This window comes from Schistocerca nitens, chromosome 6 (genome assembly GCF_023898315.1).
Source record: "Schistocerca nitens isolate TAMUIC-IGC-003100 chromosome 6, iqSchNite1.1, whole genome shotgun sequence".
Taxonomy (NCBI): Eukaryota; Metazoa; Arthropoda; class Insecta; order Orthoptera; family Acrididae; genus Schistocerca; species Schistocerca nitens.
Genome location: NC_064619.1, coordinates 722,454,462 through 722,468,020, shown reverse-complemented (window position 1 = coordinate 722,468,020; position 13,559 = coordinate 722,454,462). Strand labels below are relative to the sequence as shown.

At 46.3% G+C, this 13,559-nt stretch overlaps 1 protein-coding gene across 3 annotated transcripts in view; it reads left to right on the top strand.

Annotated features, from left to right (window-relative positions):
• LOC126262714 (inactive dipeptidyl peptidase 10) overlaps window positions 1-13,559 on the top strand; it is a 1,533,490-nt gene that overhangs the window by 1,258,818 nt on the left and 261,113 nt on the right. For all 3 annotated transcript variants that reach the window (XM_049959500.1, XM_049959499.1, XM_049959498.1), the window contains exon 9: window positions 6,577-6,773. In XM_049959500.1, coding sequence (XP_049815457.1) covers window positions 6,577-6,773 — 197 coding nt within the window. The remainder of the gene's footprint in view (window positions 1-6,576; window positions 6,774-13,559) is intronic.

The following is a 13,559-nucleotide window of genomic DNA, read 5'->3' as shown; positions in this document are numbered from 1 at the left end:
ATCCGTAAGAGTATAAGAGGATGGCGATCTCTTCTGAATAGCACGTTGCAAGGCATCCCAGATATGCTCGATAATGTTTATGTCTGGAGGCTCTGATGGCCAGCGGAAGTGTTTAAACTCAGAAGAGTATTCCTGGAGCCACTCTGTAGCAATTCTGGACGTGTGGGGTGTCGCATTGTCCTGCTTGAAGTTCCCAAGTCCGTCGCAATGCGCAATGGACATGAATAGATGCAGGTGACCAGACATGATGCTTACGTACTTGTCACCTGTCAGAGTGAAATCTAGACCTATCAGGGGTCTCATATCATTCCAAATGCACACGCTCCACACCATTACAGAGTCTGCACCAGCTTGAAAAGTCCCCTGCTGACATTCAGGGTCCATGAATTCATGAGGTTGTCTCCATGTTCGTACACGTCCATCCGCTCGACATAATTTGGAACGATACTCGTCCGACCTGGCAACATGTTTCCAGTCATCAACAGTCGAATGTCGGTGTTGACGGGCCCAGGCGACGCGTAAAGCTTTGTGTCATGCAGTCATCAAGGGTACACGAGTGGGCCTTCGGTCCGAAAGGCCACATCGGTGATGTTTCATTAAATTGTTCGCACGCTGACATTTTTTGATGGCGCAGCATTGAAAACTGCAGCAATCTTCTGAAGGGTTCCACTTCCGTTACGTTGAACGATTCTGGCTCAAATGGCTCTCTGAGCACTATGGGACTCAACTGCTGAGGTCATTAGTCCCCTAGAACTTAGAACTAGTTAAACCTAACTAACCTAAGGACATCACAAACATCCATGCCCGAGGCAGGATTCGAACCTGCGACCGTAGCGGTCTTGCGGTTCCAGACTGCAGCGCCTTTAACCGCACGGCCACTGCGGCCGGCGAACGATTCTCTTCAGTCGTCGTTGTACCCGTTCTTGCAGGATCTTTTTCCGGCCGCAACGATGTCGGAGATTTAATGTTTTAGCGGATTTCTGATATTCACGATACACTCGTGAAATGGTCTACGGTAAAATCCCCGCTTCATCGCTACCTCGTTGATGCTGTGTCCCATCGCTCGTGCGCCGACTATATCACCACCTTCAAACTCACTCAGATCTTGATTACCTGCCAATGTAGCAGCAGTAACCGATTAACAACTGCGCCAGACACTTGTTGTCTTACATAGGCGATGCCGACCGCTGCGCAGTATTCTGCCTGTTTACACATCTCTGCATTTCAATATGCATGCCTATACCAGTTTCTTTGGCGCTTCAGTGTAATAGATGTTTTATGTATATTTAAAACATTAGAAGTCCTAGTAAGCCTCGTTGGATCTCACCCAGTGGCCAGTGTTGCTTTTGGTTCTGCTGGCCATTCGCTGTCCAATATAACGTACTGGGTTCTATCAAGCAAATATTACTTGAGCCTCAACTTATCAGCGAAGGTACACTATGTCCTCGTATCTTGGTTAGGAGTCGGCGATGCGTAAATGTGTAAAGCCTTTTGGAAAGCTAGGAAGATGGTATCCACTTGCTCACCTGCAATTATTTTTGCAAGACATATATTGTAACATGCCCATATAAGAATGCAGCAAAATTAAACTTCAAACAAAGAAATTGCACAAAGACGTGGGCAAAATTTGCACTAAATGTAATGAATGCTAACTCCCTTTAAATATTAATAAGCATACGACAAAGCGTGTAATAAATAGAAGGAGCCCGATTGAATGTAAGTATAAGGTTGGTGCTGAAATTCTTGACGTCCTCACGTCGTATAACTATAGAGGGTTAATAGTAAGAAGGGATATGAAACTTCCCTATGACTCCTACATTTCCCTTCCTCCTCATCTATTTGCCTTTCTTGCGCCATTTATTTAATATTTGGAAGAAATAAGTACAGTACAAAAAAACCTTTTCACTTATCTTTCACTCTCTTTCCAGCTCGTTGCCCAATGTCTGGTTTGTTACGTTATGTTTGAAACACATATCTGTCCCTTTTTCAAAATTTATGAACGTCAAAACAGCTTTTTATAATTCTTCATCACTCATGTGGAAACAAATAAACATGTTCAGATGAAAGGGAATAAATTTAGTAAGAGATCAGACTTAATATATTTACGACTTGAAAGTAAAAAACAGACTAAGACCCAACATAGCAACTTTACAAAATGAAAAGAAAATTCAGTTCCCAAATGTATTTTCACTGTGCAGCACTGTGCAGCAGATTAAAACTGTATGTAGGATTGGAAATCGAACCCACGGGCTGTGGCTAAACCATGTAACAGCAATATCCTTTCTTCCAGGAGTCTTAGGCCTGCAAGTTTCGCGGGAGAACTTCATTGAGGTTTGGAATGTTGGAGATGAGGTACTGGCAGAAGTACAGCTGTGATGGCGAGTCCTGAAAGGTGCTTGGAAAGCTTAGTCGGTAGAGCATTTACGCGAGAAAGGCAAAGACCCTTGTTCGAGTCCCGGTCCGCCTCACAGCTTTAATGTGCCAGTAAGTTTCATGAATTGATATTGTTTGTATGACGAAGACATAACACATGCGGAACTGCAGTTGGCTTGCAACTCATGTATTACAGCTACATCTACATGGATACTCTGCAAATCACATTTAAGTACCTGGCAGAGGGTTCATCGTATCAGCAGTCTTGCATTTCTCGCAAGAATGTTCGAGAAATATAAACTTTTTAATGAAAATAATTTTCTAATTTATACATTAATTTTGATGAGAGTATACATTGCAGAAGCCAGAAAATAAAAGTTACAAGAATATATACGCTCCATTCACACTAGAGTGACCACATGTCAAAAGCCTGAACAACCACCTTTTGGAACATGGACTGGCCGGCCGGACTGACCGAGCGGTTCTAGGTGATACAGTCTGGAACCACGCGATCGCTACGGTCGCAGGTTCGAATCCTGCCTCGGGCATGGATGTGTGTGATGTCCTTAGGTTAGTTAGGTTTAAGTAGTTCTAAGTTCTAGGGGACTGATGACCTCAGAAGTTAAGTCCCATAGTGCTCAGAGCCATTTGAACAATTTTTTGAACATGGAGTGCTGCGAGACGTGCAGGAAGAGAGTCAGTGACGTTGTGGAAGGTACGAACAGGGATGTGGAGACATGCTGACTTCAGCGCCGTGGCCATCTGCTCTACGGTTCTTGGTTGGGGGTGAATGGCGTTTACAACCCGATCGAGGTGGTCTCACAGATTATCGATTAGGTTTCAATCGGTGGGTGTGATGGCGTGTGGAGTACGGCATACGCATCCTAGTGCTCTTAGAACCAAATGCTTGTACATTGCGAGCTGTGTGACACGTTGCGTTGTCCTGATGGTAGATGGCATTGTGCATGGCCTTGGTCACCAAGGATAGATGCATACTTCTGTTGATGGTTCAAATGGCTCTGAGCACTATGGGACTTAACATCTATGGTCATCAGTCCCCTAGAACTTAGAACTACTTAAACCTAACTAACCTAAGGACAGCACACAACACCCAGTCATCACGAGGCAGAGAAAATCTCTGACCCCGCCGGGAATCGAACCCGGGAACCCGGGCACGGGAAGCGAGAACGCTACCGCACGACCACGAGCTGCGGACCACTTCTGTTGATCCATTGTGTCTTCCAGAACGACGAGATCAGGGAATGCCACGAGAATACTACCCAGACGATCATGCTCCCTCCTCCGGCCTTCAGCCTTCGGACGATTGTTGCGAGGTGTCTCCTTTCAGTCGCTTCACGCCGTGCTGGCCAACAGCCATCTACCCTACAGAGCATAAAACGTGACTCATCTCAAAAGGCCACCTGTCGCCACTCAGTGGACGTCCAGTTGCGGTACTAGAGTGCAAATTACAGCCTTCGACGCTGATGAACAGCAGTCACCATAGGTGCATGAACCAGTTGTCTGCTGCTGGGGCCCATACGCAGCAATTGTTCGCTGAACTGTCGTTGTGGAGACTCTGGTGGGAGCCCCTTAGTTCAACTGCGCGATGCACCACAGCTGCTTTGCCGCCGATTTTGGATTGTGTCACTTTGCCATGCTTCATTTACATTAAAAAAATATGTGTGAAATCTTATGGGACTTAACTGTTAAGGTCATCAGTCCCTAAGCTTACACACTACTTAACCTAAATTATCCTAAGGACAAACACACACACACCCATGCCCGAGGGAAGATTCGAACCTCCGCCGTGACCAGCCGCACAGTCCATGACTGCAGCGCCTCAGACCGCTCTGCTAATCCCGCGCATCTTTAACCGCGGCGGTACGTGAACAGCCCGTTTCGGAAATGCTTGCACCATTGACCCGAAAGCCAATGCTCATGCCCTTTTGGACGTCAGATAAAGCTCTCCGTTTGCGCACTCTGACACCGACTGCACTGGTTTTCGTGACCTCCACTGCTAGTGTTGCCACCTGACACCTGTTACTGATTATTGCACGTTGACGTCGTACACAGACGGTAGTCACATTAGCATAGTTGGAGCTTGTAGTATCGGTTAAACCTTGTTTTTTTTAATTTTAGAAGAGAATCTTCCAGAATTGGAAACTAACCTTTTGAAACAAAATTTTGTTGTAAAAGAAATTCTGACCCTCAGAAGCGGAGAAAGGAGGTTTTAATTGAAGTATGTGAATGCTAAAACACAGACCTCATCTGTGTTGAAGTTCTATGGAACAGACATTGGGTGGCCATCGTAATTTCATTATAATTCATTAAATAAAACGTTTTTAATAAATCCAACCGCACTGTTACAGTCAGGAGACTGATAGCAGAATACTGAATAATAAAGTGTACTTTTCAATATCCTGAGCAAAATTTCGAAAATTTCAGGAATAAACTGATTTAATAGACGAATGAAGTGTTATTTGAATTGTTAGTTCTTTCTACTTTTCATAATTAATTTATTTATTTTAAAATAAATATAGTGATGACGAACCTTTATTGCAGCATGTGAGATACATTTACTGTACTCGACTATATCATTAAAGATGCTTTTCTTAGATACAGTCTATGGTCAATGAAATAATTAGTTAAATGTTCTCACATGTCTCGTGAGATTCAGATGTACGTATCGAGTTCTCTATTTAAGACTGGTACTACAGTAATCCAAATTTGCCTCCTCCTCACTCGCCCAGACACGTTTTATTATGAATTCCTCTTGAAGAATCCTTTAACCACACACTCGAGTCCGTTGAGGTACGACATTGTTATCGGTCGTTGGTTGGTTTTGGGGAAGGAGACCAGACAGCGTGGTCATCGGTCTCATCGGATTAGGGAAGGATGGGGAAGGACGTCGGCCGTGCCCTTTCAGAGGAACCATCCCGGCATTTGCCTGGAGTGATTTAGGGAAATCACGGAAAACCTAAATCAGGATGGCCGAACGCGGGATTGAACCGTCGTCCTCCCGAAGGCGAGTCCAGTGTCTTACCACTGCGCCACCTCGCTCGGTCTGTTATCGGTGGATAGCGGTGTAAAATACCTGGGCATTTATAAGTTGGGGCAAATGCCCACGACAAATGCCTAGGCAAATCCCCAGAATTCATAATTTCCCCGGAATTTATGCATTTTAAAGATTAATTGATTAACGGTGTTTATAAAAAACGTTAAGCTGTCATTTTGTATTGGAAAAGGTGTTTTGCCACACTGCTTCTTTAGTTGTTGGGTAATCAAGTTGAAAAACCTGCTTCAGAGTTAGGGAACAGTTATTAGGGAGAATAATTTGAAATGCAAACGTAACTTGTTACATCCTTAATGAGGTCAATTTTATTTTCTGTGCAGTGTTGTCACACAGAAGCAGATAAAGAAACGAGCAGAACAGAAAACTATAGACTGGCACAAATGTCGCTACATCTGACAATAAAGCATTTTTTCGATCCACTGAAATTGTTTAACATTTAAGAATACATTTAATGCTAGCTGTTTATTCAGCAATAATATTGTTATGAGTAATCATTCCTCAGTAATAATCAGAGTTTTATTTAAATACCAGCTATCAGTACACAGCTGTTCAACAGAGTGTGTTTATGTGTGCTTGTGTGTGTGTGTGTGTGAGAGAGAGAGAGAGAGAACGCGCACACGAGAGAGAGAGAGAGAGAGAGAGAGAGAGATACTGTGTGACTGTACGCTGTACGAGTGCGAGAAAGAGACAGAGAATGAAGAATAGAACTGGTAAAAAAAGGTCATTAAGGTCATTATAAATTATAAGCAGGTGTCAGCAACACACGCCATTCCGCGGTACAGCATGCTAGTAAAAAAAAAATTTAAAAAAATCCTTCTCTGTTCTTTCCTTTTATTGTTAGTAATATAGGCAATGATGGTATACGTAGGTATAAATGCTTAGATCTACCAACTTTCAATATCAGGCGTATTGTCCTATCGCTTGTTTTAACTAGTAAATTATACATCCTAGCAGTAAAAGGTTAAAAAGTACTTTTTTAATAAATGTCCAGATTTTCGGCATCTAAAACTGCTTTGGGCAAATGCCCATTTATAAACGCCCTGCTCACTGGGCACTTGCCCGACCCACACCGCTGCTGCTGGCGCTGCTGCACCAGACGCCTTAGAGTTGGTTGTTGCGTGTGCCGCCAGAGGACGTGCTGACGACGCCGGAGGCGCTGTGGGGGTCCGCGGACGGCTCCCACGTGCTGTTCGCCACCTTCAACGACTCGGAGGTGCGCTCGTTGGCCTTCCCCTGGTTCGGCGCCGGTGCGTCCTCCGGCGCCATCTCGGGCGGCTTCGGCACCTGGTCCACCTTCCCAGAGTCGCGTAGCGTCCGCTTCCCCACGGTGAGTAGTGCGCTGTACTGCTCTGTCCAACCGAGCTTCCCACAAGTTATGTCACCCTCAACTCGTGATGCTGAGCAGCAATGCGGCGAGACCCTGGCGCTTCTAAGCGTGAGTCCGAACTCCACCGATAAAATTTGGGAAGTTTTAGAGCGGTATTCCAACGGCTCTGTCGTAGTGGTAACACTGGTTCCTGTCAGGTCGCAGGTGAGGCCAAGTGAGGAGTTACGTGATTCAGAACGGGCGGCTCCAGTCCTAAAAACTGACAACGGTCGTAAGAGCGGTGTGCTGACCACATGCCGCATCACATCCGCATCCGGTGACTCCTATCAGCTGAGGATGACATTGTGGTCGGTCGGTACCGTTCGGCCTTCCGATGCCTATTTGGATGGTGTGATTCTTGAGTTTCTCCCGGCGTATTTGATAGTCAAAATATCCACGGGTGTGCTGCCGGTCTATAGTGTCCAACGGGCACAATATTTCGGCGATTTTGTCCTCCAAATAAAACTCGTGCACTGTTGGGAAGCGCCAAAGATGACCTCGGTTTGAGGAAGGCCGGCGTATACCAGATTCCGTGTCAATGTGGCAAGTCGTATATTGGTCAGACGATCCGTACCGTCGAGGATCGATGCCGTGAACACCAGAGGCACACTCGACTGATGGATCCGAGCAAGTCGGCGGTCGCTGAACATTGTTTGTCGGAAAATCACGCCATGGAGTATGACCGCACGAGGATTCTGGTACAGACGTCGAGATACTGGGACAGCGTTGTTAGAGAGGCCATCGAAATTCGCACCAATGACGACCTCATAAACCGTGACTGTGGCTATAATCTTAGCAAGGCTTGGGAACCAGCGATTGGGTTAATCAAGAGTAAATCGAGCAAACGTATAGTTGTGACGACCACGGCGGACAGAGCCATCACACCGACGTCATCTCAGACGCCGTCGCAATCCGTTCCACCACGCGACCGTGGCGCGGGGCGCGGACGGCGGAGGGAGCGCGCCGCGGACGGAGTGTATTTAAATAGGCCGCCGGCACGACCGAACCCAGTTCCCTCTGAGCAGCCATAGCGTACGGATCTCCGTGCCGGCACGTTCACAGGAGTTCAGTCCGTCAGTTCACCTGATGATGGCGACATGTATGATCGCCGAAATATTGTGCCCGTTGGACACTATAGACCGGCAGCACACCCGTGGATATTTTGATTATTTGGATGGTGTTTCGTTTAATTTACAGGGAGTATTTTCTGAGTAGTTTTTGGTATAAGGGGTTCCCATGGGTCACTGCAGAGTATTAGTATCTCGTTTGACATCTTATATCCATTTATATGACTTTGTGACAGTTTTGACGAGTGACACTTGTGCGGAAGTGGAATGTGTTGACGTTTCTGCGGAACCCAAAACACTTCAAATAGTATTTTGCTTTCAGAGTCGTGATCTTCGGCAACTCACAACCAAACTGTCACATTCCAAGCTCATGCAAACTGCAGGCTAAGCTACAGATCAGTCAGACACGACAAGCAGATTCCTTTCTTTAACTATCGTTGGATTCGCTAAGTCACAACCAAGCTTTCACATTCTACCCTTAGACGTTGTCTGATGATGAGTAAATCAGTCTGAAACTGATGAACGCAAAATACACTCCTGGAAATGGAAAAAAGAACACATTGACACCGGTGTGTCAGACCCACCATACTTGCTCCGGACACTGCGAGAGGGCTGTACAAGCAATGATCACACGCACGGCACAGTGGACACACCAGGAACCGCGGTGTTGGCCGTCGAATGGCGCTAGCTGCGCAGCATTTGTGCACCGCCGCCGTCAGTGTCAGCCAGTTTGCCGTGGCATACGGAGCTCCATCGCAGTCTTTAACACTGGTAGCATGCCGCGACAGCGTGGACGTGAACCGTATGTGCAGTTGACGGACTTTGAGCGAGGGCGTATAGTGGGCATGCGGGAGGCCGGGTGGACTACCGCCGAATTGCTCAACACGTGGGGCGTGAGGTCTCCACAGTACATCGATGTTGTCGCCAGTGGTCGGCGGAAGGTGCACGTGCCCGTCGACCTGGGACCGGACCGCAGCGACGCACGGATGCACGCCAAGACCGTAGGATCCTACGCAGTGCCGTAGGGGACCGCACCGCCACTTCCCAGCAAATTAGGGACACTGTTGCTCCTGGGGTATCGGCGAGGACCATTCGCAACCGTCTCCATGAAGCTGGGCTACGGTCCCGCACACCGTTAGGCCGTCTTCCGCTCACGCCCCAACATCGTGCAGCCCGCCTCCAGTGGTGTCGCGACAGGCGTGAATGGAGGGACGAATGGAGACGTGTCGTCTTCAGCGATGAGAGTCGCTTCTGCCTTGGTGCCAATGATGGTCGTATGCGTGTTTGGCGCCGTGCAGGTGAGCGCCACAATCAGGACTGCATACGACCGAGGCACACAGGGCCAACACCCGGCATCATGGTGTGGGGAGCGATCTCCTACACTGGCCGTACACCACTGGTGATCGTCGAGGGGACACTGAATAGTGCACGGTACATCCAAACCGTCATCGAACCCATCGTTCTACCATTCCTAGACCGGCAAGGGAACTTGCTGTTCCAACAGGACAATGCACGTCCGCATGTATCCCGTGCCACCCAACGTGCTCTAGAAGGTGTAAGTCAACTACCCTGGCCAGCAAGATCTCCGGATCTGTCCCCCATTGAGCATGTTTGGGACTGGATGAAGCGTCGTCTCACGCGGTCTGCACGTCCAGCACGAACGCTGGTCCAACTGAGGCGCCAGGTGGAAATGGCATGGCAAGCCGTTCCACAGGACTACATCCAGCATCTCTACGATCGTCTCCATGGGAGAATAGCAGCCTGCATTGCTGCGAAAGGTGTATATACACTGTACTAGTGCCGACATTGTGCATGCTCTGTTGCCTGTGTCTATGTGCCTGTGGTTCTGTCAGTGTGATCATGTGATGTATCGGACCCCAGGAATGTGTCAATAAAGTTTCCCCTTCCTGGGACAATGAATTCACGGTGTTCTTATTTCAATTTCCAGGAGTGTACACTGGAGTCCGAAATAAAAGCTATAAACTGCTATTTCAACGTCCTGTGTCTAATTCACGATATAATCATACAAACTGTCAACAGATGTCGTTATGATCGTGTTCTGCTCGGACAACAATGCCAACAGAGACGTCAGGGCACCTGTCAACCGGGGTGGTGTTTGCAGGGTAGTCCCACACTCACAATCGCTGTGTACACAGTCACAGGGGGTGCAGTATGGCACAGAGTACACGCCTACAGAGTCTCTGCTGTGGAGGGCCGTAGGAAGAATGGAAACAGGAGAGTCGCGACACTTAATAGTGACCGAAAATGTATTGCGGAGAGCAGGACAGGGCCGACCACATGTGACATCAGAAAGAGTGCCTTACTGCTGCAGTGCAGTTGACATCTGACCTCGTAGCATCCCATGGACGTGTTGTGTCAAGGCAGACGGTGTACAGATGGCTTCAGCAGTGACTTTTATTGTTGGAGACTTGCCCTCTGTTTACTTCTGACGAGTCTTCACAGAAGGGAACGTCTAGAGTGAAGCCATCAACATGCAAAGTGGACAGTCGAACGATGAGCCAACGTTCTCTTCACAGATCAGACCCAATTTGGACGAGAGAGTGATTCTCGACCGATTCGCATCTGGAGGACACGTAGAACACGATTTCGGAACCCAAACATTGTGGAAAGAGGCCGATATCGAGAAGGGTCCCTAATGATGTGAGCAGGGATTATGTTGGCCACTCGAACACCTCTTCATCAAATTGTATGGGTGAATCAGCAAGATTTAACTTCCGTCAGGTACCGTAAGGGGATCTTGGGATCTCAAGCGCGGCTGTTGCAAGGTGCTGTGGGTCCAGACTTCGAACTGATGGACGATAATGCTAGACTTCATAGAGGACAGGTAGTTGACGTTGTTTGGAAACAGAAGATACTGCACACATGGCGTGGCCTGCTCGAACTCCGGATTTAAATCCCATAGAGCTTGTCTAAGATGCACTAGGGAGACGGACTGCATCATGACAGCATCCACCAATCACTCTCCAAGATTTCTGAACAGCTCTTCAGGAAGAATGGGCGTTATTGCCTCAAAATGAGGTTGATGACATCATTTACAGCATGTCCCGTCGTTGTCAGGCCTGTATTGGCGCCAGAGTTGGTCACACCCCATACTGAGCACATTAATCAGTTGTCAGAATGTGTCAGATATTTTAGAAGCGAATGAGGAACTTGAAGCTTTGTTGGTCTAAACTTAGTCTACAGTGTGATCATTAGGCGACAAAAATGAATACTTTCTAATACTAATATGGATTCACTTTGCAACCTCTGCTGCTTCTTGTAAAGGTAGGGAACGAGTGGGGTAATGGCGCCGAGGTACCGCCACTGTATGTTTTCCTTTAACTTGCCCTTCTCTGCACTCCACAAAAAACGGAAAACAATACTGTTTAGAATGAAATAGCATTGGTAACGTGCGGCACCCATATTGATTAAAATACTATTTAACAAATGGTGATGGCTACTCTTCTAATACGTGACATCTAGATACTGTACTATCTAGTGATCGTTTTGGGAACTCTCGTTGCTCTTTCAATATTAAATTCGTTGATAGAAATTAAACGATTATCGAACAATTACTTAATAAAAATTCTAGATACTAATAAGTGTCGCTGTGGATCTCTACGATAGTACGAGGGTGAGTCAAACGAAAACCTTAAATATTTTTTAAAATATTATTTATTGCGCAGAAGTGGTACAAAGCTGTATCACTTTTCAACATTATCTCCCCCACGCTCAATGCAAGTCTTCCAGCGCTTATAAAGCGCATAAATTCCTTTAGAAAAAAATTCTTTTGGTAGTGCTCGCAACCACTCATGCACCACGTGGCGTACCTCTTCATCAGAACGGAACTTCTTTCCTCCCATTGCGTCTTTGAGTGCTCCAAACATACGGAAATCACTTGGGACATGGTCTGGTGAGTATGGTGGACGAGGAAAACACTCAGAATGCAGGTCTGTGATTGTTGCAACTGTTTTACGGGCAGTGTGGGGCCTTGCATTGTCATGTTGCAAAAGGGCACCTGCTGACAGCAATCCACGTCGCTCTGATTTGATTGCAGGCCGCAGATGATTTTTTAGGAGATCTGTGTATGATGCACTGGTGACAGTGGTGCCTCTACGCATGTAATGCTCCAAAATGACGCCTTTTTCGTCCCAAAAGAGAGTCAGCATAACCTTCCCTGCTGATGGTTCTGTTAGAAACTTCTTTGATTTTGGTGATGAGGAATGCCGCCATTCCTTGCTCACTCTCTTCGTTTCCGATTGGTGGAAGTGAACCCAGGTTTCGTCCCCAGTAACAATTCTTCCAAGGAAGCCATCACCTTGTCAGCTGCCGTGGCACCCATCTTACAGAAACTTTGTGAAACTGGAGCACATCATGCACAATATGGTGTGCTGACCCATGACTAATCTGTAAACATACTGAAATGTCGTTCAGTGTCACTCGGCGGATTTCCTTAACTATGGCTTCAAATGCTGCAATGTTCTGTGGAGTCACAACTCGTTGTGCCTGACCTGGACGAGGAGCATCTTCCACTGAAGGCACACCATCTGCTAACTTCCTACTCCATTCCTAGATTTGCTGCTGTGACAAACATGCATCACCGTACTGAACCTTCATTTGTCGATGAATTTCAATAGTTTTCACACCTTCACCAAGCAAAAATCGAATAACAGAATGCTGTTCTTACCTGGTGCAACTCACAAGTGGGGCGGCCACATTTGTACTGATAGTGCGACAGTATGTGTGCATCTGCACTATGCTGCCACCTACAGGCCATTCTTCACGCTGTTTGTAACATCTTACCAACTTACAGCATAACGGAGCGAAATTTCGATTTCTTATTACAAATTTAAGGTTTTCATTTGATTCTTTTAGGAATCGAACAAGCACGGGGGAAACGTCTCCATGTTGATGCAGTAAAACCTAGATTTAGATGCATCTCAGTGTACATGACGCGATAACTGGTGAATTATGGCTGGTACAAATAATTTTGCAGGTACGTTGACTGGTATATGTAGATACTGTCTGTAAAATGTTTTGCAAGTAGAGTTATCAGTAAAGAAGTAATATATTAAAACGTCATGTTGATGCTGGAGTGTTTTACTGTGGCAGGCGGTGTCAGCGAGAAAAAATTCCAGAAAGGTTTGAAATTATGTGCAAAGTCTGTTGTAAGTCGCTAAGTGCTCTAATCCCCAAATACTGGATGAATATAATCTGGTCAGTCTGCGCGCCTTGTACTCCGCTGCCTCATGTGATATACACTATTTCTAACTTTAATACTTGGCTTATTATGTTCAGCCTTTAAAGTAAGATAACATCTCTTTATGAGTAGGTTAGGATAGCATTTAAATTCTGAAAGTTGAGCAATAATCGTATGAAATACTGAAAAGCAAATTTTTGTTGCGCCACGTCCATGGCCTGTGATGTAGCTTCACACAGTGAAATGCATTTTTCGATCGTTTCCATAACAGGTAACATACTGCATGAGCTTGGAAAGATAGCCGACGGTGTACTGTGGTAAGTGCAAATTTCTTTGAAGAGATCTCTGATTGTTTTCTTTGTTTTACACTATGCACGGTCGATCTTGTAGAATGGTGGGGGCGTTCAGCAAGTAATGCAACATTCTTTTTTTTTTTTTTAAGCAGGTTGGTGTTATTCAGGCTACCAGTACACCATATTA